The 27,703-nt window shown below is 51.1% G+C and overlaps 10 protein-coding genes across 10 annotated transcripts; 7 read left to right on the top strand and 3 right to left on the bottom strand.

Annotated features, from left to right (window-relative positions):
- Positions 1-65: 65 nt before the first annotated feature.
- PtrM4_089820 (UBN2 multi-domain protein) lies at positions 66-4,618 on the top strand (the record flags this gene model as incomplete). The annotated part of the gene is made up of 2 exons (XM_066106896.1): positions 66-3,795; positions 3,870-4,618. The coding sequence occupies 2 exons, from the start codon at positions 66-68 to the stop codon at positions 4,616-4,618; spliced, it is 4,479 nt and encodes a 1,492-aa protein (XP_065962564.1).
- A 798-nt stretch (positions 4,619-5,416) lies between these two features.
- Positions 5,417-7,651, top strand: PtrM4_089810 (uncharacterized protein; the record flags this gene model as incomplete). Its single annotated transcript, XM_066106895.1, has 1 exon — positions 5,417-7,651. The coding sequence occupies one exon, from the start codon at positions 5,417-5,419 to the stop codon at positions 7,649-7,651; it is 2,235 nt and encodes a 744-aa protein (XP_065962563.1).
- A 188-nt stretch (positions 7,652-7,839) lies between these two features.
- On the top strand, positions 7,840-10,946 carry PtrM4_089800 (uncharacterized protein; the record flags this gene model as incomplete). The annotated part of the gene is made up of 2 exons (XM_066106894.1): positions 7,840-9,427; positions 10,000-10,946. 2 exons carry the CDS (start codon positions 7,840-7,842, stop codon positions 10,944-10,946), a joined length of 2,535 nt encoding a protein of 844 aa, XP_065962562.1.
- A 130-nt stretch (positions 10,947-11,076) lies between these two features.
- On the top strand, positions 11,077-12,321 carry PtrM4_089790 (uncharacterized protein; the record flags this gene model as incomplete). Its single annotated transcript, XM_066106893.1, has 1 exon — positions 11,077-12,321. One exon carries the CDS (start codon positions 11,077-11,079, stop codon positions 12,319-12,321), a length of 1,245 nt encoding a protein of 414 aa, XP_065962561.1.
- Positions 12,322-12,504: 183 nt separating this feature from the next.
- On the top strand, positions 12,505-13,791 carry PtrM4_089780 (uncharacterized protein; the record flags this gene model as incomplete). Its single annotated transcript, XM_066106892.1, has 1 exon — positions 12,505-13,791. The coding sequence occupies one exon, from the start codon at positions 12,505-12,507 to the stop codon at positions 13,789-13,791; it is 1,287 nt and encodes a 428-aa protein (XP_065962560.1).
- Positions 13,792-14,420: 629 nt separating this feature from the next.
- PtrM4_089770 (Atrophin-1 multi-domain protein) lies at positions 14,421-17,707 on the bottom strand (the record flags this gene model as incomplete). The annotated part of the gene is made up of 2 exons (XM_066106891.1): positions 14,421-14,477; positions 14,621-17,707. 2 exons carry the CDS (start codon positions 17,705-17,707, stop codon positions 14,421-14,423), a joined length of 3,144 nt encoding a protein of 1,047 aa, XP_065962559.1.
- A 1,413-nt stretch (positions 17,708-19,120) lies between these two features.
- On the bottom strand, positions 19,121-21,522 carry PtrM4_089760 (MetE, Methionine synthase II (cobalamin-independent); the record flags this gene model as incomplete). Its single annotated transcript, XM_001934568.2, has 3 exons — positions 19,121-21,088; positions 21,141-21,242; positions 21,292-21,522. The coding sequence occupies 3 exons, from the start codon at positions 21,520-21,522 to the stop codon at positions 19,121-19,123; spliced, it is 2,301 nt and encodes a 766-aa protein (XP_001934603.1).
- Positions 21,523-22,466: 944 nt separating this feature from the next.
- Positions 22,467-23,419, top strand: PtrM4_089750 (FabG, Dehydrogenase with different specificities (related to short-chain alcohol dehydrogenase); the record flags this gene model as incomplete). The annotated part of the gene is made up of 2 exons (XM_001934569.2): positions 22,467-22,572; positions 22,620-23,419. The coding sequence occupies 2 exons, from the start codon at positions 22,467-22,469 to the stop codon at positions 23,417-23,419; spliced, it is 906 nt and encodes a 301-aa protein (XP_001934604.1).
- A 121-nt stretch (positions 23,420-23,540) lies between these two features.
- On the bottom strand, positions 23,541-25,207 carry PtrM4_089740 (GlcD, FAD/FMN-containing dehydrogenase; the record flags this gene model as incomplete). The annotated part of the gene is made up of 4 exons (XM_001934570.1): positions 23,541-23,818; positions 23,868-24,088; positions 24,142-25,076; positions 25,139-25,207. The coding sequence occupies 4 exons, from the start codon at positions 25,205-25,207 to the stop codon at positions 23,541-23,543; spliced, it is 1,503 nt and encodes a 500-aa protein (XP_001934605.1).
- A 1,413-nt stretch (positions 25,208-26,620) lies between these two features.
- On the top strand, positions 26,621-27,583 carry PtrM4_089730 (IbpA, Molecular chaperone (small heat shock protein); the record flags this gene model as incomplete). Its single annotated transcript, XM_001934571.2, has 1 exon — positions 26,621-27,583. One exon carries the CDS (start codon positions 26,621-26,623, stop codon positions 27,581-27,583), a length of 963 nt encoding a protein of 320 aa, XP_001934606.1.
- Positions 27,584-27,703: the final 120 nt, after the last annotated feature.

Raw genomic sequence — 27,703 nt, 5'->3', positions numbered from 1 at the left:
ACACTCTTAGCATCATACCACGTACCTTGCTCGCATAATAGTCTCACCAACTCAAAACACACAAGATGGCTGTAGAGAAGGAAGAATGGAAGATTCCCCAACTTACAGCTGAAAACCACGATACTTGGTTCCGCCGAAACAAGGTCAAGCTTAAGGGGAAGAAAGTCTTCTATGTCTGCGAGAAAAACCTGGTACAGCACTGCCAAATAGCAATAGCCGGTGAACTAACGGAGGCTATGGAAGAGTTGGAAATTGCTGAAGCAGACAAGCATACTAAGATCCGCGTCAACATTGAAAAAAGAGACAAGTACCTAGAAGATGAAGCCACTGCAATCGATCTCTTGTTTCGGTCGCTTACTGAAGATGACCAAGCCCTTATTGACGAATACGACACTGCCTTCCAGTTCTGGGCCTACCTACAAAAGAAGTACACCCAAACTGACGCCACAACCGCCAACATTTACATGACCAGAATTCAAACGTTCACATTCAATCCTGGGAACACAATTGTTGGATCATGGGAAAAGCTAAAGGAATACCGACGCAAACTCGTAGCAGCAGACGCTGACACCAACGGAGCTTACAAGGACTCTGCACTACTACTCGTTCTTATTAGATCACTCCCGAAAGAATTTAAGACTACGATTGACACCTTAAACGCCCAACTTAACCTTACGGTTGAACAGAAACTTAAGTTTCTGGAAGAGAAGGAGGTTCGAGACCAGCAAGACGCCGACGAAAAAGCTCTCCCAGCATTCCGGAAGACGGAGAAGTATGTTCCGCCTTACAAGCGCCGAAATCACAAGAGCTCACCACTATCGTCTGACTCCGAATCTGGTACTAAGTTTATGGTCCAATGCTTCCTTTGTGACGGAGCCCATGGCGTACGAGACTGTCCAAGACGTGAGAGAGCTCGAAAGCTCCTTGAGGAATACGACGCTAAGAAATCATCTAAGCCGCCTATTAAGACACTCAAGCAAAGGAATTCTCACAAAAAGACTGGCAAAGCATATGGAGCCGAAGAAGTCAATTCAGAGTCAGATGAATTATCCGAGACCTCAGACTCTGAACCCGAGGAAATTGAGACATGCCGTCTCTCAAAAGACATTGTCGGTAAGGCCTCTCCATCTACTTGGGCTGCCGACACTGGCGCCTCCTCCCACATGTCTGACCAACCCTCATTGTTTAGACGAATGATCAAGATCAAGCGAAGACTAGTTCGGGTTGGAGGGGGAGAATTATATGCAGACTGGAAAGGAGAAGCTCAAGTGGTGTGTAAAGACGGATCGTCGACATGGTTGTCAGAAGTACTGCTTGTACCTAACCTTGGAGTCAATTTGTTATCAGGGAGAAGAATTTGCGCAGCAGGCCTGAAGGGTCGTTTCAATTCACACGTACTATGCTTCAAACTAGGAAAGGAGATCATTATTAAAGCAACTATGGACGACGGCCTCTACGTAGTGTCACACATTGCCGATGGATACCACGAGACAGCATTCCTAGGCACGGAACCCCATACACCAGTTAAGAGCGAGCTTAAGGTTAATGAAAAGGAGAGATACCTGCTGTATCACAGACGTTTCGCACACCTAGGACCTACAAAGATTGCCAAACTCCACGAAGTTACAACTCTCCAGAAGAAGATTCAAGTTCCAGAGAAGATTGAAATCTGCGAAGTGTGTTCCCTGACAAAGATGAAGAACAGCATCCCTAAGCAGCTAAGAGAGCACAAGGCCACGAAGCTAGCCTTAGTACAGTTTGACATTGCTGGACCCTTTCCAACATCTCTACGAGGAAACAGGTGGTTCCTCCAAATTATTGATAGCTACACGCGGAAAAACTGGGTTATCCCGCTGAAGAAAAAGGGAGACGCACAACGGGAACTCCGAATCTGGAAGACCTTTGTAGAACATCAAACTGGCGAGAAAGTCAAAGCTGCTGGAACCGACAATGCACCAGAACTTCTACAGCAAGCTGAGGAATGGAGAGTTACACAAGGCGTGGAAATTCAGCCTACAACAATTGCTTCCTCACACCAGAATGGACCAGCCGAGCGAAACATCCAAACTGCTGAAGCTGATATGAGAGCAATGTTGAAAGACGCTGGTTTACCAATTGAGTTTTGGGATGAAGCTGTCGAAGCAGACGCATACCTACGCAACCGTACAAACACAGGACCTATGATCAATGGAAAGCAAGTCAGTCCTGAAGAGGCATTCACAGGAACGAAACCATCCATTGACCACATCCGTGTATGGGGGAGCAAATGCTATTCGTACATCAACCCTAAAACGATTCCAGCAGACCAACGACATGACAAGCTCGTGGACCGTGGCAGAATTGGAGTATTTATGGGATATTCTGAGACAACAAATAAGCAGTTCAAGTTCTATTCGCCAGAGCTTGGATACACCTCAAGGACAAGCCGATTGTCAGTGGACGAATACACCCCTGGAGGGAAAGTTGAACTACGACTGCGAAACATACCAGCTGGACCACAAGGAACGCAGAATACGATGCCAGACCGAAAACCAAGAGGAAGACCTAGGAAGGATCTAGAATTATCTCCTGCCGAACGAATGGAACCAACTCCTACCGAACGAATGGAACCATCTCCTGCAGAACCAATGGAACCATCTCCTACCGAACCAATGGAACCATCTCCTGCAGAACCAATAGAACCAGTTTCCGAGAACCTAATGGAACCATCTTCGGCAGAGCTAACTCATGAACCAGTGAAGCGTCACAGAGGAAGACCAAGGAGGCTAACTACTATTCCTCCTACTGCACCATCTGATGAGCGGGTTCCTAATCTTGTGAACGAAGAGGGGCCCGAAGAACCGTGTACCCAGTCTGTACGAGAAAAGGAGATTCCACGATACTTCACTAGACAAGCCAAACGGAAGAGGTCTAACGAAGAGATTGTTGAGGACGAGAGATTTAGCAAGATCGTTAAAGCTATGCTAGCCCAAGTTGGCCTTACAGAAGAGCAAACACGACTATCTGAGAAGGCTTTCGCAGCAACCGAGATCGCAGGAATCCAGATCCCCCAGACACACGAGCAAGCTATCAACGACCCAAAGTATGGAAAGCAATGGAAAGCAGCAATACTTGAAGAGATAATCGCGTTAATAGAGAATCGAACCTGGGAGGAAGTTCCAAAGCCAAAAGACGCGAACATGGTTGATTCAAAGTGGGTTTTTACAGTCAAAACGAATCTCGACGGGACTGTTGAGAGGTTTAAGGCACGCCTTGTGGCAAGAGGTTTTACGCAAGCACACGGAACAGACTACAACGAGACTTTTGCCCCGACAGTCCGCATGGACACCTTACGTCTGTTTATGGCCACTGTCGCAGCGGAAAACCTGGAATGTTTCCACTTTGACATTAAGAATGCATTCACAGAGTCGCACTTGAAGGAAGAGATCTTTCTTAAGCAACCCCAAGGAGTAGAAGTCAAAAAAGGATACGTCCTTAGAGTTCTCCGCAGCTTATACGGACTCAAACAGGCTGCTCGCGACTGGAACTTGTTGATAAAGAAAGAACTTCTGGCATGGGGATTCGTACAAAGCCTCGCAGACCCGTGCATGTTTATCCACAAAGAAAAACAACTCCGTATCCTCGTCTACGTTGATGACATTGCTGCTGCTGCAAAAGATCGAGCTCAAATTGATTGGTTCTACGAGAAGCTTTCTGGAAGATTCAACACCAAGAACCTGGGGAGATTCATAAGATCCTTGGAGTACGAGTTACGCGAGACAGAAAGCGCCGCACAATCTACCTCGATCAAGAGCAGTACCTACACGCAGTACTTGACAAGTTTGGAATGTCTAGCAAACAACACAGAGACAAGAAGATTCCATCTGCAGATTACACTTCATTTAGGCCAGCCACTGACAACGACACCCGAATCGACATCACTGAATACCAGCAAGTGATAGGGAGCCTTATGTTTGCTATGGTTCTTACACGTCCAGACATTGCATTCACCCTCGGAAAGCTAAGCCAATACATGAGCGATCCAGCAGAACACCATGGCCATGCGTTGAAGAACCTGCTACGATATCTAAGGTCGACAGTGACATTGAAGCTACGCTACGGACCAGGGGGAGTACACTCGCAATTTGTCATCTACTCTGATGCTGACTGGGCAAGCGACATGGTAGACCGAAAGAGCGTTTCAGGGAGCACTGCAATGTTCTACGGAGGTCCAATATCATGGTCTAGCAAGAAGCAACGGTCTGTTGCAACGTCAAGCTGCGAATCTGAATACATCGCACTATCAACATGCTGCAAGCAAGGCCAGTGGATTGCTCAAATGTTTAGAGATCTTGGGTTCCCAAAGTACATTGGAAAAGACACCAACAAGGTCCAGATGCTAGGAGACAACCAGGGTGCCATTGCACTTACAAAGAACCCTCACCTTCACGAAAGATCAAAGCACATCGACGTCTGTTATCATTTTATCCGAGACCTAGCAGAACAAGGCAAACTCGATGTGGCCTACGTTCCAACTGCAGACATGGTGGCTGATGGAATGACAAAGCCATTGCAGCGAGTCGCATTCGAGAGATTCAAGAACCAATTAGGAGTTGTCCTTGGACCGGACCTGCCCTGAGGGGAGTGTTAAGAATATGTTAGGTTCAGTCCAGGTCGGCGAGGTGAGGTTCGTGGAGTAAGCCCGAGCAGAAGGACCGACGCGGAATGATGATCTGTCATGTACGTCCTAAGATCATCATAACAACAAGTAGATAGAACAATAGCTCTTAGTGAAGTTCAATCCAATACAGGGTTACCTTTCGTACCTCTACTCGGTCGCCTATGGTAGTCATACCACCAGAGGAGACCTTGTTCTAACACAAGTGAATATAATGTCGAATCGTGAGTATCGGTAGAGACGTCGGCTGCTTGACACTTCGGCCCGACTTCGGCCCACCTTGCGCAGAGCTTAGGTGTACCTTCGTAGCAGCTATGTTCGTAGAAGATCAATACCAATACCAGTCACCAGAAGAACCTCGTTGTTGTTATTCACCCGTACGATCGTACAAGGCCTACCAACACTGATCAGTGATTGCATGGCAGTCACAGACAGTTAGGTTAGAAGAGACAGATCCTATAACCCCGCGCGTTCCCTAGATCGCCTACATCAGCGGCGGAGTTATCTGTGCTAAGTTCACTGTTAGCTGTATCAGGCGTCTCATCCGGCTTGAGACCGACCGTTCCAGCCGTATCAGAGCGTTCCCAGACGCAGTCCATACACGCACCGACCCCCACTTGGTCGCGCCATTGACCCGTGTACAACCCACGACTACCGACGAGTCCCTGGCGAACGCAGCCAGCAAGGCACACGTCAACAATCTACGACAACCGACGTATCCCTGGCGAACGCAGCCAGCACGGCACGCGTCAACAACAAATGGCGAGCGAAACAGCAAGCAGTAATGGAGGCTGTACACTCACACGAGAGGAGTTGCTAGGGACCACAAACCTAAAGGCAAGAGAGTGGCGTCACATTGATCCAAAGATCTGGGACGATGAGATCGAAGCCCCAGACGACGAGGTAGACGGAACTGCAGCAACAACGTACATTGCGCGTGCGATCGCAGACTACACAGACCGGCCAACAGCAGACGCAGAGCTCTTTGGTGAGTTCTGTCAGGACTTTGAAGGCTGGACTGAAGCTATGTTTATGCGCGCGCATGCAACGTATACTAAGGAACTAAAGCGGATCCTCCGCTTTAAGGGCGTGTACACTGGCCGTGTTAACATGCCGCCAAGCGAAGCTGTGGCCAAGCTACTGCACAAGGAGGATTGTCCGAAGTGGCCGGACGATCAGTTCCAATCTACTGCCTTCGACGAGCGGTCAGCGGCGTATATGCTGCAACAGCGGAGGCTACTAGGACGACACACTACGGGATCGGTACAACCTACAAACGTAGGGACAGCGAGTCGAGCGCAGAGCCAAACCTCTGCAAGGGCAAGAGACCAAGACGCAGAGGATCAACAAACCGATGTCCAAGACGAGACCCGCACCCGTACCCAGGTCAGCCAACAACTAGCAGATCCGCTTGTAGAGACAATTGAACAGACACCACAGGCAGACGGGCGACACCAGGCGGACCAGCGACAGCAAAGTCATCAACCTCGCTTAACGTACAACAACTTTGACAGATTCCGCGAATACACGCCAGCATACCCACAACGCCCAAAGGGACCGAGCGTCCCTCCAATTATACCTTCAGGGGATACAGACCCATACAAGGCAGTTCCCCCAATCGAGTTTAATAATGGGAAACTAGATCCGAAGACAATCAATGTCTTTACAAAGATGTGGGATCGTGAGAAGAAATACACAGGGAAGCCGTACGACCTCCTAGACGACAAATTGAAGATCTTCTACAGCATCTGCTATCACGCAGACATCCAGCCAGACCAATTCCATGCAGTCTTTCCACGGATCCTGGAAGGCCGTGCGCAAGACTACTACCTCCACTTCGTTGATCAGCGGACAGATACATTCTTGACTGTATACACGAAGCTTAAGAACCACTTCGACACGGACGTCAACCACAGTCACTACTATGCAGACTGGACGACGACATCCTTTGCTAAAGTCCATAGGGAGAATCCTGACAAGACACTCCATGAGGTCCTTGACATTATGCTAGACAAACTCCAGTTATGCCAGAGGGCGCTTGGGCAGCAGTATATGGGAGAATATGCGCTCCGGACCACAGTAATCACAGCATGTCGAGGCGTTAAAGAGTTCGCAATGGCGCTCTACAGGCCGTCTCTAGAATGCGAGGTCCTATTTGGAGATCTACGATCTTCGATTGAAAACTCACTCGCTATGACTACCTCTGTCAACTTCACAGAGGTAGACCAAGGTAACCAGTACTACTTAGACCGCCGGTACAACAGCAATGGAAGAAACCGAGGTGGGTCCCGAGGCGGAACTAGAGGCGCATTTCAAAAAGGCGAACAAAGCTTTGACAGTAGCCGTGGATTCAAGCCACGCTGGAAGAAGAAGTGCTTTGTCTGCCAGAAGGAAGGATGCTGGTCCACAAACCACACAGACGAAGAGCGCAAGACTGCCCGTGCGCAGTTCTTCTCTATGCTGTATTTTACAGGTGCGCCACCACCCAAGGACTTCTCAGTACACCTTGCAGAGTACGAAGGAATTGAGCACACCAGCCAGTATAACCAGAGAGGCTGGAAAGAGGAGGAAGACTGCGAGGATGACGACAATGACGACGGCACTGGCGAACAACAATACTTTGAGCAGCAGTTCTTCAAGGAGCAATGCCTTGCAGACCAGGCGTTCTTGCATCACATTTCTGGCGACGACATATACGGTCGAGGCGCGCCGTCAGCACCAGCGTCGCAGTTTCTGCTCGAGGACCGCTATACACGATCTCTGTACCAAGGTATCCTCCCGGATACAGGCGCTGCCAACGTATCTACAGTTGGCAAAGAGCAGTATCTTGCACTCACACGAGAAGATCCAACAGTTAAGATAGACACATCTACAGCTGGGAAAGCATCTATCAAATTCGGAAAAGGCGAGGCTACAGCGTCTATTGGAACAGTGCAGGTCTCTACAGAGATTGGGAAGATCACAGTCCGCAACAATCAATTAAGTGGGTCCTAGAAGGTTCAGATTGGATTGATTGATTACCGCTTTAAGTCTAGTAGTTACCTATAGGAGTTTAAGCCCTACCTAGATAGGTAAGTGGGTCTAGGAGAGTGACCGGATTGAATTGATTGTTGCGGAGTCTAGGGAAGATCAACTTCGAAGTGCTCGAGGCGCCTACACCGTTCTTGCTGTGCCTTGCAGATATGGACCGCTTAAAAGTCTACTTCAATAACACTACAGATGAGCTTGTTCAGGACAAGATACGCATCCCTGTTCTACGCAAATGGGGACACCCATGGTTCCATCTCAACAAGAGAGAGAGAGCAACGGTGTTTCTCACTGAGACAGAGCTGAGACGGCTCCATCGCCGGTTTGGACACCCAGCTGTCACGCGACTAGTTAAACTCTTAAAGGACGCTGGCCATAACGACTTTGAAGAGAGAACCCTAGAGGAGGTCACTGAATTCTGCCACCACTGCCAGCTCCACAGCTCCGCGCCGCGCCGATTCAAATTCACTCTGAAGGATGATCACCACTTCAACTATGAGATCCTGGTGGATGTGATGTATCTCAGCGGCAAGCCAGTATTACATGTGGTTGATTCTTCAACTGCTTTCCAAGGCGCAAAATTCCTCAGCGCTATCTCAGCTAAGGAGACATGGCAGGCACTGCGGATGCTATGGATCGACACGTATCAAGGACCACCAGACATCATCACACATGATGCAGGCACCAACTTTGCAAGCGCAGAGTTCCGTGCTGAGGCAAAGATCATGGGAGTTACATGCAAGCAGGTGCCTACAGAGGCTCACTGGTCGGTGGGCAAGACTGAGAGATACCACGCACCACTTCGCCGAGCATGGGATATACTCCATGACGAGCTCCAAGACGATATGTCTGATGAAGCGATCCTTCAAATGGCCGTGAAAGCTGTCAATGACACCGCTGGACCCGATGGTCTAGTCCCGACTCTACTAGTCTTTGGAGCATACCCACGAATGACTACAGAGTCGCCGCCGGCACCTTCAATGGTTAGGCGCAGCGAGGCTATTCAAAAGGCGACGAAAGCCCTGCGCAAGCTTACTGCAGAGCGCCAAGTTGCAGACGCCTTGAACACCCGCAATGGACCAGCCACTGCAGACATGCTCGCGCTCCCACTCCAGAGTGAAGTCTTAGTATGGAGAGAGAGTGATGGCTGGAATGGCCCGTACAAGATCGCCAGTATAGACGGCCACAACGTTACTGTCGATATGGTCAATGGTCCAACAACATTCAGATCTACTGTCGTCAAGCCATACTACAGACCGGACCATCTTTGGAGCGACCCCGATGCGCCACACGCGCTGAATGAGCCGCATGAGCCGGTAGCAGTACCACCGGCAGTGCAACCACGCAAGAGAGGCCGCCCTCCAGGATCAAAGAACAAGCGGAAGGGGCACGCGTACATCACCAAGAAGGAGCAGGACGATCTTGAGCTAGCTATCAAGCTACGTAACGATGGAGTTATCACAACACCAGGCGCACCCTTTGAAGCATCTGATGACCAAGAGATCAGCGACCTCGTAGGTCGTGGAGTCTTCAAGTTTGAGCAATACGACGAGAGGCTACACAGCAAGATCCGGATCTTCAAGTCACGCCTGGTACGTGAGGTCAAGGGAAAGACAACCAAGCCCTATGAGAAATCCCGCCTGGTTATCCAAGGCTACCAGGACCACGGCAAAGAGGCTATCTTGACGCAATCTCCAACCATCCAGCGATGCAGCCAGCGCCTGATCATGTCGCTGGCGCCCAGTGATCGGAATGGTCTGGTCTGACTTGGTCTTGGTCTGGTCTAGACCGCCAAGACTTGGTCTGGTCTGGCGATTTTTTGAGACCGTGGTCGGACCGGTCTAGATGATCGGACCGGTCCGGCTATAAATAGGTCCACGTGACTAGATCTTAGACTAATCTAGCCAGAAAATTTAGCACAATATGAGTCATTAAGATCAAGGTAAGTCTTCTACTTACATAGAACAATCAAGTCCTTAACAACCTACTTATATACTATTGTTATGGAGCCTTCAACACCAACCTCACCGTCCCCATCGAATATTATAAGACTAGATTTAACGTCTCTTACTCCATCTCCTATCCCCACGTCATCACCCATAGACTCCGCAACAATCAATTCAATCCGGTCACTCTCCTAGACCCACTTACCTATCTAGGTAGGGCTTAAACTCCTATAGGTAACTACTAGGCTTAAAGCGGTAATCAATCAATCCAATCTGAACCTTCTAGGACCCACTTAATTGATTGTTGCGGACTGTGATCACCCACCCCTATACTATCACCCACTCCTATTCAATATCACGAATCTCCAGATGAGTTCGTGCAGGGCGGTATCACGTACGTGAAACGTGCAATAATTGCAAGGAAGGATTTCCGTCAAGGTACATCACACATCTGGAAGTACGGACTCCAATACATTCGAGATAGCGATAAGAAAGAGGTGTATTACTGCCATGAGTGCAGGGTTGGGAAGAGCAAGCAAGAGTTGTTTGTCATCAATGGCACTTCTAGGATCCGGAATCACCTGGAACAGAAGCACCAGATTGATCCCCAGAGTGGCATCAAGCGAAAGGGTTCTGTACGGAAGTCTATAATCGACCAGCAAAAGGATGGGGCTGCTTCCAGCATCTTTTTCTGGAAGGAGTCAGTAGAGAAGTTTAAAGAGCTTCTAATTCGTTGGATTGTGTACTGCCATATCGCCTTCTTTCAATTAGAGAACCAGTACTTTCGTGAACTACTCCTCTTTTTAAATCCGGCACTACTCAACCACCTCCCGAAGGCTGCGAAGACTATCCGAAGCTGGGTAATGAATGCATTCATATCGAAGAAGCAACAGCTTAGGGAGGACCTACACCATTCACGGAGTAGGATCTCTATCTCCTTTGATCTCTGGACTTCACCAAACCCTTACGCTATCCTAGGCGTCGTCGCTATGTGGATTGATACTACCGGCATGCGACGTGTTACCGCTTTAGGTATGCGACGTATATACGGCGAACATACTGGAGAGAATCTTGGATCGGTGGTCCTTGAATTGCTGGAAGAATACGACATTAGCGGAGATCAGATTGGATACTTTATGCTGGATAATGCCTCGGCAAATGATACCGCTGTTGAGTTTATACTCAAGGATCTCTGCCCATGGATGAAGTCAAAACAACGTCGTCATCGCCGGCTGCGTTGCTTGGGCCATGTCATCAACCTCTGTTGCCAGGCGTTCCTTATCAGAGATGTCAACAAGCAAGTCAAGCTGGCTTGATTCTTATCGATTGCAGATCACAGACAATATAGAGGCTCGTGCACAGTGGCACGTCCCAGAGAATGGTCTGTGATCTGCAATCGATAAGAATCAAGCCAGCTTGACTTGCTTGTTGACATCTCTGTTCCTTATGGGGCGAAACTGTGAGAAGTATCTTGCGAAGCTGGAGAAGCATCATCAACGTGGCGACTATACGAAGGTGGAAGAGCTCTGGAAGAAGTTCGGATGTTTGGGTCGTCTTCACAACCTGGTGCGATACATCAGGCTTACTCCACAACGGCGTGAGGAGTTTGCTACAATTATTATCGGCGGAGATCTTTCGCAATTCGACGGGCTTGAGCTTATCCAGAACAACTCGACCCGCTGGAACTCATGGTTTTATTCGATTACACGTGCATTAAATGTTCGAGAACGTTTAGAGCTCTTCTCGGCTCGTCATGTACCTGGAAAGGGCTCCGTAGGGATCGCGAACTTTAAGCTTGATGGACAGCACTGGTTTGAGCTTGAAAAGATTGAACTCGCTCTCAAAGACTTCTATGCTGCAACTTTGCTTTCTGAAGGTAAGAAGACGTCACTTGCGGACTGGTTTTCAACTTTGGACTGCCTTCTCCGGGAGATAAGCGAGACGAAGGATCACTACCACGACATCCACACTGAGGACGATAACAACTTTACATGGAAGTACCTTCAAGGCTGCGCTGATGCTGCTTGGTTAAAGTGCGTTGAGTACTATAACAATCAGCAGCTGAATTGGCAAAATCGATTCCCTGAAGATACTGACCTTCCACCGGCATATTATGCGGCTCAAATCCTTGATCCATATCGCAAGTGGGGATGGTTCAGGCAAGAGTGGGTTCTTCATGGCGACGAAGAGAAGAAGAGGTGGTTTGAAAACGCACAATTAGCGGTGAAGCATCTCTGGGAGACAGAGTATAAGGGAAGGTACCCTGTCGAGATGCTGCCACCACCAGCCAGGAAGGAGAGAGATCCTGACCCAGCATTTGATCGCCAGCGGGAACATAAGCGCATTCGAATAGACGCTCCAGTTTCTACAACTGATTTGTATGAACAATACATCTCTACTGACCGGCTTCATAACGAAGAGGCAGGTTGCAATGAGGCTATTGCGTACTGGCTATCTCGCTACGACTCCCAACGAGATCTCGCTCGCTTCGCTCTAGACATGTTTGCGATCTCGCCTATGTCGGATGAATGCGAACGTCTTTTTAGTAGCGCGAAGCTTACTATCGTCGATCGCCGTGGTAGGCTGAAGGCAGATATTATAGAAGCGTGCGAGTGTCTCCGGGCCTGGTATGGAAAGCCCCAAGCTGAGGGGAACAGCGATATCGAGGATAGTGAGAACGAAGACGACTAGATTGACAGTCAGTAGTAAAACACATTTCCTCGGCTTCCTTCTTTGCTTCAGCCTCATTCTTGGCGGTCTTGTTGGTCGGACCGGTCTGGTCGGACCGGTCCTTATGTAAGCACCTGGTCTGGTCTGGTCTGTACCCTCAGACCAGACCAGACCAGACCATTCCGATCACTGCTGGCGCCCGAGATGGTACAACGCGGAATGAACATAGAGCTCCGTGATATCACGCAGGCGTATCCCCAGGCGCAGACAACCCTGAAGAGGACGATACTCGCACATCTTCCTACTGAGCTGGTACCACGATATCCGAGGGGCACGCTACTCCATGTGATCAAGCCACTGTATGGAATCGCAGAGGCAGGAGTCCACTGGTGGACAACCTATCATGGGCACCATTGCAAGGAACTGGACATGGCAACATCTACGTACGACCCATGCCTGTTAATCACAAACAGCGACACCAGCATCTTCGGCATCGTTGGCATGCAAACAGATGACACTCTCATGCTTGGGACACCCGCGTTCTCGTTACTTGAAGAGAAAAAGATCCAGAAGGCAGAGTTTAGATCGAAACCAAAGTCTGTCCTTACACCAGAAATTCAATTGGATTTTAATGGATGTACACTCACGATCGACGCTAGCAAACCAATTCTGAACCTTAGGCAGAAAGGACAAGGAGGAAAGATCAAACTTGTGGACGTTAGGGCACCCGACCGCGCGCAACAGTACACAGAGCAGCGCGCCCGCGGAGCGTACATCGCATCAACATGCCAACCAGAGGCGTCATTCGATCTGTCCGTCGCCGCTCAGGCGCAGCAACCATCAGATGAGGACATCAAGGCACTCAACAAGCGCCTGAAGTGGCAGATAGAGAACCTCGATCGTGGCCTCCGTTACATCACTGTCAATCTCACGGAGGCTAAGTTGATGGTCTTCGTAGACGGCTCCTTTGCCAACAACAAGGACCTCAGCTCACAGCTCGGCTTTGTCCTCATGCTCGTCAACGAGTCTATTGACGCTAACACCTTCACAATCCAAGGCAACATAATCCACTACAGCTCTACAAAATGTAAGCGCGTCACAAGGAGCGTACTAGCCTCTGAGATTTATGGCATGGTCAACGGCTTTGATATAGGCATCGCTATTGCCACTACCTTAAGAATAGTCACAGAACGACTTAGAATACCTGAGGTTCCCTTGGTTGTCTGTACAGACTCGTACTCCTTGTACGAGTGCCTCGTTAAGCTTGGAACAACGAAGGAGAAGCGTCTTATGATCGACATCATGGCGCTGCGTCAATCATATGAGCGTCGCGAGATCACTGAGATCCGCTGGATCAATGGTGACGATAATCCTGCTGACGCCTTCACGAAGGCATCGCCAAACCGCGCTCTTGAACGCTTTATTGACGGCAACAAGCTGACAGTCCGAGTAGATGGATGGGTGCAGAGGCCGACAAGCTTTGATGTTTGATGCTACACACACTGTCACTACCGATACAAGCAGAGTTACTAGCTATCCAGAAAGAAAAGACTTCCAATGTCGAATCGTGAGTATCGGTAGAGACGTCGGCTGCTTGACACTTCGGCCCGACTTCGGCCCACCTTGCGCAGAGCTTAGGTGTACCTTCGTAGCAGCTATGTTCGTAGAAGATCAATACCAATACCAGTCACCAGAAGAACCTCGTTGTTGTTATTCACCCGTACGATCGTACAAGGCCTACCAACATATAATGATATTTTCCCCGTAACATCAACATCAACATCGTCATCATAACCACAGACGTTGCCCTCCCCCCCATGCAATAAAATATCTAACCCGAATAATAAAACCCCCTACATAACACATCCTGAGGTATCGCTCTGACTGAAGAAAACGAACGCCTATCGCGGTAAAACCACTATACCGCTGTGCATGACTAGCAAATTCTTGTCGAAAATATGAAAAAGAACATTGAAAGCAGAAGAGCACGACCGCCTTACTCCCCTGCCTCACCATCACCACCACCACCACCACCACTCCTTTTTCTCACCCCCCTCCCCCTCGCACCCGTACCTGCACCCATCTGCCCGGCCGCCAACGACGCCGAACTCCCCTTCTGCCTAATCTTCATCGACTTGATAGAATTCGACGGCGAAGGCCTTGGCAACGTACGCGGGCTACTATTATAATTCAACTGCTCAAACCTCCCCGCGAGATCTTTGACACGACTTGGCGAACCGGTAGCATTGCCAGACTCCGGGGGAGCAGTGCGATCATCACTGCCACCACCACCACCACCACCAGCATCACGAGTAGGGACGGACATGATACTACAGCCATCGATGTCAGCGTTGACAACGCGGAGTTTAGATTTCGGAACTGTAAACATGACTTGGACTACGCGGCGCTCGACGGCGGCTTCAACGTCCCAGTCTGCTTCGCTGGCGGGGGTGCAGGGCCGGTCAAGGATGGGCGGGATGCCGAGTTGGTCGGGGCTGATTGGTGTGCGGGGGGTGGGTAGGCGATCGCCGTTGTTGATGTTGACGAGGAGGTTTCCTCGTTCGCGCCATTCTTGTCGTGCGCGTTCGCGTTCCGCCATGGCGATGTCTTCGGGGGTGCCCCAGTCGTCGCCGGCCGTTCGGCGCCAGGTTGAGTCTTGTTCGTCTTCTAGCCAGTCTTGTTGGCCGCGGCGGTTGCGCCAGAAGCTTGCGTCGGAGGCGGCTCGGCGGGGTGGTGCTGTTGCTGCTGGGAAGGACTTTCTTGCAGAGGCTGGGGTCTTTTCGATGGGGGAGATGGGATCGTCTCTATAGGGTTCGTGGTAGGTCATTGTGGCAGCGAGTGATCTACGCTCGGCGCTCGAGGCGGATCTTGTTAATACTCTGCGAACACTTCCCAGCCAGCTCATCCTGCGCACTCTTGCTGCTGGTTGTGCGATAGCAGCCGAATCTAACCCAACTGATGTTGCTGGAGTCGTTGTCACAGTTTGACTACCACCGCTTTCTGTGTGGCGATGTGCTGAATTAGAAGAACCTGTGTCTGGTCTTGATCGCTCAGGATTGCCTCCCAATAACGCCTGGCCTTCTGCTTGAAGACGTGGAAAGGAAGAGGTGGTGTTATAATGGGGAACGCCATCTGGTTCAATGCTGACAGTTTGCGGAACATCATCACGGGAAAGGCCAGTTTCGAATGTCCTCTTGACTTTTTCGTGTGTCGGGCTTGCGTCTGGCGTCTTGAAGGGATTGGCAGTCACCATGTCCATCATGGCGCTCGATCGCATTGAAGTACTGCGCACTACGCCAGCATGAGAAGATGTCCAAGAATGAACACTAGTCTCGCTCAAGTTGGAGTCGGTACGGTCAGAGGTAGACTTTTCCGGTGATATCCTTCCTGCCATGTTCAGACTGATACGTCCGGATCCCTGGTTTCCGTTGAGGTCAGAAGTTTGAATTGCAGACAAACCATGTGGCGTGGAGAAGAGATCTCGTTGGGCATTGGCGCGAGAGGTGATGAAAGGGTCAAGAATCGGGGCATTATCTAGTATGTTCGCCCTAGACCTGGGGCGCGTTTCGGTCATTTCAGTTTGGTAAGCATTGTCGTGGCCAGAATCGTCTTCGGCATCTTCTTCAAGTTCGTCAATCGGGTGTATGCCTCCCGGACCACGAGTTCTACCGATGGAATAGGGTCTACCGCCCAGATTACGTCGCAGTCCGCGCGTCGGACTTGGAATCTCAACTAGCAGCCCGGTCCTCTCAACATCTCCCCGACTTGTGGCTTTCCAGCCTTGACCTCCCTGAGTGCCAGGCGGGAAGTAGTACGGGCCGTTCGGATCTGGAAGGCGATCCAAAGGATCAGAGTGACCAATGCGGCCGTCAAAGCCTGGTGAGTAGTCTTCGGGACTATATCTGTGCGTGTTGTATGATAAGTTCTGAAGTTGTTTCTCGCGGATATCTCGTTGCTTTTTGAGACGCCTTGTATACCAGATGTAAAAGGCAAACAGGCCACATACAGCGGCCAGTCCAATACCTATCCCAACTCCCAAGCCGGCTTTTTGTGCTGTGGTAGATAACAGCCCGCTGTTGGCTGAATCGAAAAACATGCCTGGAGGAGGCATGTAATCGGCGATCCAGGTCCTGGAAGTGACGTTCAAGAAGTAGGTGAGAGTATTGGCCTTGGCTGAAATAGCCCTTGCGCGCCGCGTGCTAGGTGGTGAAATAGTATAACCCCCAGTGATCATCATTACGCCGCCTGGCAGCATGGCCGCACCATGACCATAGAGACCTGAGCCCTTCGGTAGCCCTGCACCATTCGTAACAGGTACTGTCCATTGCCAGTTACCATCACCCCCATAGCCGTCGGCGATGTTAAGAATCGCGAGTGGAGGCTCTGCCGGTGTATTGACGTCGCCAACCCAGCCACCAACGACAATGATCTGTTTCCCATCTTCACTCATGACAGCAGTATGACCTGATCGAGGATCGACGGTAGAGACGTCTGCTCGGACCGCCAGATCTTTACGAGATGTATCGGGTTGTTGCACACCGACAAAGGTCCAGCCTTGTTCGGGGAGCGAGAACAAGGCAATTTGCGACATGTTGATGAAGGCAGCACTGGTGTGTCCTCCAATGAGAAGGAAGTTCTGTTGTTGAATTTGCGTGCCGTCGCTCCGATCTGAGAAGGTTGGTGGTAGGCCAGTGATGGTGAAGCCAGCTTCTGGTACCGGTGGTCCGCGACTTGATGAAATATCCAGCTTTAAGTTGAGGGGTTGACTGGCGGAGCCATCGGGCTGGAGAGTGACCATGAGGTTGGAGTAGTTGGCCGCAGATTGCCACTTGCTGTCGGACTCGGTTTGGTTGGGACACATGCCGCCAAAGAAGTATGCTCCAGTGTTCCTAGCTTTTCCGCCTACGACAGATGAAAAGGACATTCCACCACTGAGGTAATTGGCACCCATGATGGAAGTGTGCGAACCGTCCACGACAGACACCTTTTCCTTGCTCCAGCTGGGCTTTCCATTTCCACCCGACGTAAAACTCCATATCTGTCCTCCACTTGCCCCCAAAGTACAGTCGCCAGCATACACAGTCAAGTTCCCGTCATGATCGAGGATCGGAGTAAAGGCGCGCGGCGTGGTGTCGTCGAGGAAAGGTAGGGTTGAAGATATCGTGTTGTAGGGGAGATTCGAGGCCACAAGCTTGGACGAAATATCGACGCTATCTAACTGAAACTGAGCAGTCGACTGGGACGATGGGCGGAAGACATAGAGGGTATCGTTGTTCTGGAGAATCCGCGTCGGGTTGTAAGGCATTTGGGCGACAGATGTTGCGACGGTAGAGAGGATGAGCGCCAGATGGAGGATTGACATGCTTCGTATTCGTCCCTCAAGGGACAGCAGTTTGCGTGAAGACATGGTGGTGAGTCGTGCTGACTGGAAGAGGACGTTCACCTCAAACAGTGCAACAAACGACCCATGAACCACGTTGCTGTTTCTTGCAAGACGACGTCGCACAGAGAGTAGTAGCGACGACACTACTGAATTCAATGGCGTAGATGAAAGGCTAGAGGGGCAGAATCAGATCTGCAGTTCATGCACGGGGCCGTCAAGGTGGCTGGCTACCCGGGTCATCAACACAGAGGCCCAGCCTTCCAGCTCTCCGCAGTTGCGCAACGCAGTACCCTGACGCCCGTACTTGGGTTGAAACTGCGTGGAGGCGTCCAATCAGCAGAGCATGCCGTGTTGGGGCACACGGGCTCGGAATGTGCTTTTGGCCCTGATTGCGGCCGCCAAGTGGGTTGGTAAACAGGGTCGCGCAGGGCAACGAACCGTCCGCACGTGCCTTGTTGCGCATCATCACATGTGAACATGTTCATCGCAACCTTTTCATCATTGGCCATCACAGCAACGCGTAAAATCATTATCGCATTCGGAGTTGTAAATAGCATCTACAGTGTACAGTAGGGATTATGCTGCAACACGGTGCACGCGTGATGAAAGGGAGGCTGGTTGACAGTCGGTATGACCGCACGAGCGGAGCCCCACCCGGCCTCTTTCTCTCCACCAAGGCAAGAGCAGCCGATTCCACGCGCAAGCCAGGAAATAAACATCAGGCCATTGCCAATTGCGCTCTAGTCGCCCTCAACGCTACGAACATGTCAGATCCACTGATACTGCAAACTCCAGCTGCATCGCCACGCATGTAGTCCATTGAACAATATCCTCGTGCAGAATGTAGTTTTGACGTTCCTTGGCACCCTCGTACGTCTGTATCACGCCTCCTAATTCCAAAGGGTCCACCAAAAGCAAATACAATACTGCTCGTCCTGCTGTGACGTACACTTACATGTAAGAACACGACAACACGTAATGGCCATGTCACCAACCCATCGTTCATCACTATCAACAGAAGAATATATACATGACAAGGATATAACTATGGCTGCAATCTGATATGTCAAGATGGATGTGATGCAAACATTGATAGATTTTTTTGGTACTACTCATTCAGATGAGGTCCTCTATTCTAACATGCACCATCCGGGCTCCGTCATAACGACCATGCCATGCCATGCCTAAATAAAGGCCCCAAATAACGCCAAAGCCAGCCCCCTGCTGCTTGATGATGATGATGAACGCCCATGTTGAGATCGTTCACCCCAGACCTCTCTCCATTTTGCACCCCTAAATGACCCATGGTGCAGGTTGAACTTTTGGGTATCATAACTATTCATTACACACATTACACGGCAGTAAGTTGATATGCTGCTCGGACGTGACTGCGTTGATGAAACACAGTCACAAATTTATGCCAAATGGCAGAAGAATTTAAGAAGAGTACTTCTTGCGGTAGAACTTGGCCGCGTTGACCATGTTGATCAGCGCAGCCTTGGTCTCCTTCCACTGACGCGTCTTGAGACCGCAGTCGGGGTTGACCCAGAGCTGCTCGGGCTTGAGGTACTTGAGCATCTCCGCCATGCGGTCCTTAATCTCCTCCTCGGAAGGAACACGAGGGGAGTGGATGTCGTAGACACCAGGTCCGATGTGGCGGGGGTAGGCCTTGTCCTCAAACACCTTGAGGAGCTTGGCGTCGCTCTTGCTGTTCTCGATGGACAGAACGTCGGCATCAAGCGCGGCAATGGCGTGGAAGAAGTCCTGGAACTCAGAGTAGCAGAAGTGGGAGTGTATCTGAGTCGAGTCCTGGACACCAGCGCAAGCAAGCTTGAAAGAGTCAACGGCCCATGAGAGGTACTTCTCACGCTCAGTGCCAGCACGGAGGGGAAGACCTTCACGGAGAGCAGGCTCGTCGACCTGAATGACGTAGATGCCGGCAGCCTCGAGGTCAACGACCTCGTCGCGGAGAGCGAGAGCAAGCTGTTGAGCTTGGACAGACTGGTGGACATCGTCACGGGGGAAGGACCATCGGAGGCAGGTGATGGGTCCAGTAAGCATACCCTTCATGGGCTTCTTGGATACCGAGGCAGCGTACTTGGACTCCTTGACGGTCATAGGAGCCGGGCGGGAGATGTCACCGACAATGATCGGAGGACGGACGCAACGAGATCCGTAAGACTGAACCCAGCCCTTGGTGGTGAAGACATAACCGTCAAGGCGCTCACCGAAGTACTGCACCATGTCGTTACGCTCGGGCTCACCGTGGACGTAGACATCAAGGTCAAGCTCATCTTGGATCTTGATGACATCGTCGATCTCCTTCTCAATGAACTTCTCGTACTCCTCAGCGGTGATCTCACCCTTGGTGAACTTGTTACGCGAGATACGGATCTCCTTGGTCTGAGGGAAGGATCCAATGGTAGTGGTAGGGAAGGTGGGGAGGCTGAGGTGCTTCTTCTGCTGAGCATATCGCTCAGGGAAGGCAGACTTGCGCTCGTGCTGCTCGGGGGTGACACTAGCCTGGCGGTCCTTGACAGCCTTGTTGTTGGTGCGGGCCGATGAGGCGCGAGCCTGCATCGACTTGGCGTTGGCCTCGAGTGCCTCACGGACGGCAGCAGGGCCGTCGTTGACAGCCTTGGCAATGACGACAACCTCGGAGACCTTCTGGACGGCGAAGGAGAACCAATCCTTGACCTCCTCGGGAAGCTTCTTCTCGCTGTCGAGAGAGTGGGGAGTGTGGAGAAGCGAGCTGGAAGTGGCGACGAGAACACGGTCCTTGCCAAGCTTCTGGACGGCGGTCTCGATGATCTCAATGGCGTTCTTGAAGTTGGTCTTCCAGATGTTGCGGCCGTCGACAACACCAGCAGAGAGAACCTGGCTGGAGCCAAGCTTGCTGATGACCTGGTCGAGCTGTTCAGGGTTCCTGACAAGGTCGATGTGGATACCAGCAACACCCTGCAGGCTGGGGAAGACGTCCAAGTTGTGTACAACATCACCGAAGTAGGTGGCGAGGATGAGCTTAGGAAGGCCGCTGGCAACGAGCTTCTCGTATGCGGGCTTGAAGGCGTCCTTGACCTTCTGGGGCAGATCGTAAACGAGAACAGGCTCGTCAATCTGAACGTATTCGGCACCAGCCTCCTTCAGCTTCTGGAGGAGCTCAACGTATACGGGTAAGAGCTTCTCGAGGAGAGAGATGGGGTCGACGGTCTGGTCACGGTCGGCCTTGCCAAGGGCGAGGAAGGAGACGGGACCGATGAGGACAGGGCGGGTGACGATGCCAGCCTCCTTGGCCTCGAGGAACTCAGCAACGGGCTTGGGGTTCTCGGCAAGCTGGAAGCTCTGGCCATCCTGGAAGGTGGGCTTGACGTAGTGGTAGTTTGAGTCGAACCACTTGACCATTTCCTGTATGAGTGTTAGCGATTGCTCTTTGTTGTGCCTGACTGTTTCGACTTACCAGACTGGGGACATCGACACCCTCCTTCTGGTGGCCACGGCCCATGGCAAAGTACTCATCGAGCTTGTGGAGGGAGTGCTTGGAGTAGCGCTCTGGGATAGCCTGGAATAGTTAGACAATTGTGCTTGTTATTCGCGTCAGATGAACTTACGTTGAAGAGCTGGATGTGGTCTAGGAGATGGTCGTAGAAAGCAAAGTCGTTGCTGGGAATGACATCGACACCGGCATCCTTTTGGATCTTCCAGTGCTCCAATCGCAGACGCTTGCCCTCCTTGATGAGGTCGTCCCGCGAGAGCTTGTCAGCCCAGTAAGCTTCGTTGGCCTTCTTCAGCTCACGGTCCGCGCCCATGCGGGGGAAACCGAGTACTGATGAGTGTACCATTGTGATTGTGCTAGTCCAATGGACTTGTGTGATGAAGGGAGGGAGAGTAAGATGAGGAACTGGTTGCAGGAGGAGGAGGGGAGGGAGGGAGGGGTGTGAGGAGAAAAGCAAAGGCGGATGGTGTGCTTTATGTTTTTTGCTGGCGTATGCAGCGTCGCGGGGTCCATCGCTAGACCGCTAGACCGGCTCCGATACGCGTTGGCGCCCTCTTACCGCCTTTGAACTTTGTTACCTCGTCACCGGAGTTACTAGGGGTTTATGCACCTCGCTGTTCTGCATCTGGGCAGCATCAAGCACAATTCGGGCGCCTACCTTAGTTTCATCTAGAGCGTCACTTGTGCTGTCTCCCACTCGTTGAAACGGAGTAAAGTTCTCACTATCCCAATCTTAACTATCAAGGCCAGCTCAATCTTCCACCATATCCGACATCGGCGGGAGAAAATCGGAGTCTTGGCAATGCCATGTCTGACTGAGATCTACGGTTTTCGGTGTCTCAATGCGGATTTTCCCATGATACAGAAGCAAGGGATTTACTCCGCTCTCCGACTCCAACGAGTCGTCGTAACGGCCATGAATCAGCTTGCGCAGCTATCTGCAGCTCAACAGGCAAGTTCCGAGCTAGCTCAGACCCTGTAGATCCCCGCCATGGAATCGTGCCACGACTCTCCCTTTATAGTCACCTCGACGCCGCGTTATCCAGGTTTTTTGGCGATCCAGGCATTGCCTAGAGCTTCCCGTGGCATTCGGTGAATCGCCGAAGGAAGACTCACGATGATGCGGCCAGACCACCGAGTGACTTGCCTGGTTGAGCTGTCTCCACAACCCCGCATCGCCGATAAAACCCCGCCATGCCACCATCAAGACACCAACTGTAGCTAAGGGATACACCATCAACCTCGCACACACTCAAAACTCCGCGGATAATCTTCCTTGCATACCCCAAAATGGCTACCAGACCACCTCACACCCGCACCGCCTCTACTAACCTCGGTGGCTCTGGTCAGCGCATCCTCGAGGGACGGACGGCCATTGTAACTGGAGCCTCTAGAGGTATGACCAGCCATATAACTATCCTCGTTCAATGCTGACATGTGTAGGGATCGGTGTTGAGGTTGCCCGCAACTTGGCCAGCAAAGGCTGCAATGTCGTCATCAACTACACGTCCGACTCGTCTACCCAAACCGCCCAAGACCTCGCCTCCGAGCTCGAAGCTGAATATGGAGTCAAGGCTATCAGCGTGCAAGCGAGCATGGGATCGGAGAATGGACCAAAACATCTGGTGGAAGTGACCAAGAACAACTTCCAACACCCCAAGACGGGCAAGTTCCAGCTGGACATCATCATCAACAATGCTGGTGTGGCGGGGAACAACTATGTTGAAAATGTCGACTGCGAGGACTTCGCGAGACAATACAACATCAACGTGCGAGGACCACTGCTGCTTGTGCAAGCCGCTCACCCATATCTGCCAAATGACCGCTCCGGACGAATCATCAACCTCTCCTCTGTCAGCTCCTCGCTCGGATACAAGGGCCAATCCATCTACGGCGGAACCAAGGCGGCGCTTGAAAGTATGACCCGTACTTGGTCTCGCGAGCTTGCGGAGCGATGCACTGTCAATGCAATCAACCCCGGCCCCGTCGCAACTGATATGTACTGGAGTAACGACGACGCTTTCATTGCCCAGAACAAGCCTTTCATCGAGAACACTCCGCTTGCGGCGCCAAGAAAGGGCATTGACCCAGACAGGATCTACGAGGCTTCGCAGAATGCTGGAGGACGACCAGGCTACAGCGAGGAGGTTGCAGGCGTTGTCGGCATGCTTTGCTTGCCCGAAGCTGGATGGACCACGGGCAGCGTCATTTGCGCAAACGGTGGTATGAAGTTCAGCTTCTAGATGATAGTGAAATAATCTGTAGAAGCACCTTCTAGTAAACTATGCCAGCTGTACATATTGTATGTCATTAGACAGCAACAAGTATATATACGAATGGATTATACCATACCGACCCACACATCTACTGTACATGAGAGATTTTGAAGCCACCTGGAACGAGTTCCTGGAAAACGCCCGAGGGATCATACTTTTTCGCTGCAGCTCTCATCTTCTCCACAGCCTCAGCACCGTAACTTGCGAGCGGGTCCTGCGTTATATCCGCGTAGTTCAGGTAAAGATACGGGTTAGCAGCTTCGAGACTCTCAGCATACTCTCTGATTCTTCTGACAAGCTCGGCACCGGCAGCTTGAAAGAGCGCATCTTGGACCGCTCCTTGCCACATGAGATAGGGCTGGTACACTGACCTTCTGTTAGCACCTGACTAGCTGCAGAGAGCAACAATACTTACGACACAGTGCCTGTTTGCCAAAGCGCTCTAAACCCAGGACATTACCACCCTTTGCCGCGGTATCTTTCCAGTACGCGGGAGGAAGGGGTTGGAAAAGCGTATAAATGGACCAATCACCCGCCGCCTTGGCCTTGAGACTGGACAGCACGTCCAAGAAGATCTCATGGGCTTTGGTTATGACTCTTATGTCATTGGCAAAAGTCAATGTTCCAAAATAGATCCTATCACTCAAGTCAGCGCCTCCCACGTACTACTCAGAACAGCTCAAACAAACCTATGCGTAGTCGAAGCCCCCAGCTCGCCCGCCAGCGACGACATATTTCTAATCCCCGTCGTATCAGAAACATTTCCCTGAATCGCAAGAAATTCGCTGTAAATCTCCGGTCTCGGTACCGGCTCCGCATAATCATACGCATTAAGCACCTGCTCTTTCCCAACCGCATTCATATAAACCGGCATCACAATAACCGCGCCCTTTGGTTCATTTCCCATGTTTTCCGAGAACCTGACCAGCGCTTCAAAATGTTGTTGAACCTTTTCCTTCTCACCGGGGTACAAGACTAGTCCACCCCACAGGCCCTGGTAGGGAAACGTGCTCATTTTAATCCCCGTCACGATACCGAAATTGTTGTTTCCGCCTCTCAATACGGTGAAGAGGTCAGCGTCAACGGTTTTGTTCGCCACGACAATGGAACCGTCGGAAAGCACAACTTCAAACTCAACCACGTTGTCGCAAACGAGCCCGTGCTCGGGCGAGAAATACGATATACCGCCCCCTAGCACCAAACCGCCTACGCCGACGGAGGATGCGCGTCCACCTGTTGTCATGACACCATACGGCTCCAGAGTTTTGAATACATCACCCCAGTTGGCCGCGGGCCCGATACTAACGACGCGGGAGGCGGTGTCATAGATGACGTCGCTGAGGTATTTCAGGTCGATTGTCACACCATCTTGAATATTCGAGGCGCCGGCGTAGGGCGTGTGGCCTGCGCTGCGGATGGCGAAGGGACAGGATTTGAGGCGACTTGCTGTTGTGAGGGTTTTGATGGCTAGGGAGACTTGTTGCGCGGTTTTGGGCTGCAGGATGCAGGAGGGGGTGAGGAGTTGTTGTTTTATGTCGAAGTAGGTGGCTTCTCGGGCGGTGTAGGCGGTGCTGTTTGGGTAGAGGATGTGGGGGGAGAGGGAGCTTAGGGAGAGAGCTGTACACTGGGTGTTTGCGGGTTGGTTAGTTGGTTGAGTTTGGAGGACATGGGTGCGAGGGAACGTACGCAGTAGTCTGCTTGGGTGAAGGGGGTGAGTGCTACGGCTGCTATGAGGGGTAGAATATAATTCGCCATTGCTAACATCTATCCGTACCAACGGTAGTGGTTTGTTACAAAAGTACAACAATATCGCGCATTGTTTCGTAGTTAGCTACGGAACCCCCCAGTTTCCCTAGCCTCATTCGTTTGGTGCATTTTTCGACCGAAGCGTCGGTTTTCTACATGGGGTTCATATTAGGAAGGCTTGCCGTGACGATACCTAGCTCACAAAAAACGCATCGCGGGTCCAGAATCTTGGAGTTCTCAGCATCTGGCATTTTGTTTTCGCTAACCGCGGTATGCAGGGGTATTGGACGAGAAGGCAGGGGTTGGGGGGAATCCTTCGGAGTATTTTTTGTGGGATGAATGCGAGGCTAGATGGGATCGGGCCGCTGATGGAGAAGGCAGATTCTTTGATGTGGCCGACGGCGGAGGTTTGCTGGTTGCTGGTGCTTTTTTGTAATCGATTGTTTCGTATGTGCTGTTAGTCATTATCTTTGAGTATCTCTGAGTAGAGTAACAGGTTTCAAGGGTGATGGCAGAGTAACATTGAGTCCGCTACGACTACGCGTTCGTACCCTTGGTACTAGCACTAGCCCTGTTGAGAAGGGAATTGACCGACATGCCGGTGTCAGTGACACTTTTCACTTTTACATACACTTCCGTTCCCAACTCTGTGTACCGGTAATGCACATCTGCCTTCTACAAAATTATAACTGATGAACTCAGATATAATACCTATCCGAGTTTATCTCATATACAGCTTTCATTGGAAGACTCATTTCGCGTCAGCTGATCGCCATTGAACAAATTGAGCTCGTCTCGCATACTGGAAGAACACCCCAAGTTACTTCTTAGTGTACCGAGTGTGGTGAAGAAGACATCGCGCATGTATACAGACGGCGTAGCTGTGCCCCCCTTATGTGGCTACTAAAGTGACTCTTATCGAAGCCTTTGATAAGCAATTCACAATACAGACTGCATCGCGAATATGTAGGAATGATTCTAAAAAGTCTTGTTGCAGCTCTCGACGTGTTGATACGGAAGGGGACTAACGGTTAAGGGGTGCTGCGCCAGCCACATTACATAAGCGACTCTTGCGCCACTTCAGCCACCAAATGACGTAGAAAATTCTAGAAGTATCGCGAAACTTCGCGCATCTTCGTGACAAAGCTGGAACCATCAGCAACCATCGTGAAGCATCTACACACTTCTGACATTCTCCGTATCTTACGAAATCTGGATTTCTCATCAGTGCGCACGCAAGCTGTTGCTTCCTACACCATGTCTATAAATCAGTGGATCTCCGCTCTCCAAGAGTCCATCATCAATTTGAAAGACAAACATATCTACAGATCTAAGATCCGCAACTACCCTTGAGCCCCAACCTTCTCCAATATTCTACATATCGATCAACAAATTCCAAGCATCCAGCCTATCATATTAGCAATGGCTTTTGTTCTCACACCCCGCTTCGCACCCGCCTATCAGGTGCCGCAGTACAACCCCTATGGCTTCTGTGCTCCGGCATCACGGTCTCCATACGCTTATCGTGTCTCTCGTCCTCAGGCTCGCCGCTCTCAGTACTTCCTCAGCCAAGTCGATGAGCTACTGAACGAAATCGACCGCGAAGCAAAGCGCCAAGCACAACTTGAAGCTCAGCGTGAGGCAGAGCTTGCAGCACGGCTCGAAGCTCAGCGTGAGGCACAACGTCAGCTCGAACTCCAGCGTCAACAAGAGCTTGAACGGAGGCGTGCACTCCGCGCTGAATTCGATGTCAACCAGAACGAGAAGGGATGGCAGATCAATGGTCACTTCCACGGTTTCGACCAGGAGAACATCAACGTCGAGATGATTGACGAACGCACACTGAAGGTCGCTGGCAACACTCTGTGGCAGTCTGAGAAGGCGCAGCCGGAGCCGCAGCAACCTCAAATCGAAGCTGCACCCGCTACTGAGGAGAAACCCAACGAGCATGAGGCCGCGGACGCCACAGAGACTGACACTACAACTGCCGGCGCTGCCACTCCAGATAGCGATACCGCATCGCACAAGTCATACCAGCCAACTGTGGAGGACGACTTCGAAGACCTCGGCGATGACGCCACATCATCTGTATCATCATCGACTCCTGCCGAACCCAGGGAGCCCAAGGGCAAGGAGAAGGCTGTTGAGGAGCCTGCTACTACCGAAACAGCTCTTGCCACTCAACCCCAGACCGAGGTACCAGCTCAGCAGTCACAAGAACAGCCTCAGCAAGAAAAGCGCGTGCACGGATCTTTCGAGCGCACCTTCCGCTTTCCAGAGCGCATCGACGTCGCGAACGTGAGCGCTAGCTTCAAGGATGGTGTGCTCAGCATCACTGCTCCAAGGGCACAGGTACCACAGTTGAGGAGGATCACTATCTCGTAGGTGGACATGGATAAGATGGCGAAATTAATGGATAGTAAATGTATGAACAAGGACTGCATCATGTGGAGTTCCGGTTGCATATGATAACTCTGGGTTCTCTAAAGTATTTGCATGGGATGT

The sequence above is a fragment of the Pyrenophora tritici-repentis genome, chromosome 4 (genome assembly GCF_003171515.1).
Source record: "Pyrenophora tritici-repentis strain M4 chromosome 4, whole genome shotgun sequence".
Classification (NCBI taxonomy): domain Eukaryota; kingdom Fungi; phylum Ascomycota; class Dothideomycetes; order Pleosporales; family Pleosporaceae; genus Pyrenophora; species Pyrenophora tritici-repentis.
Note: the sequence above shows the minus strand (reverse complement) of the source record. Positions and strands in the feature narration are given on the sequence as shown.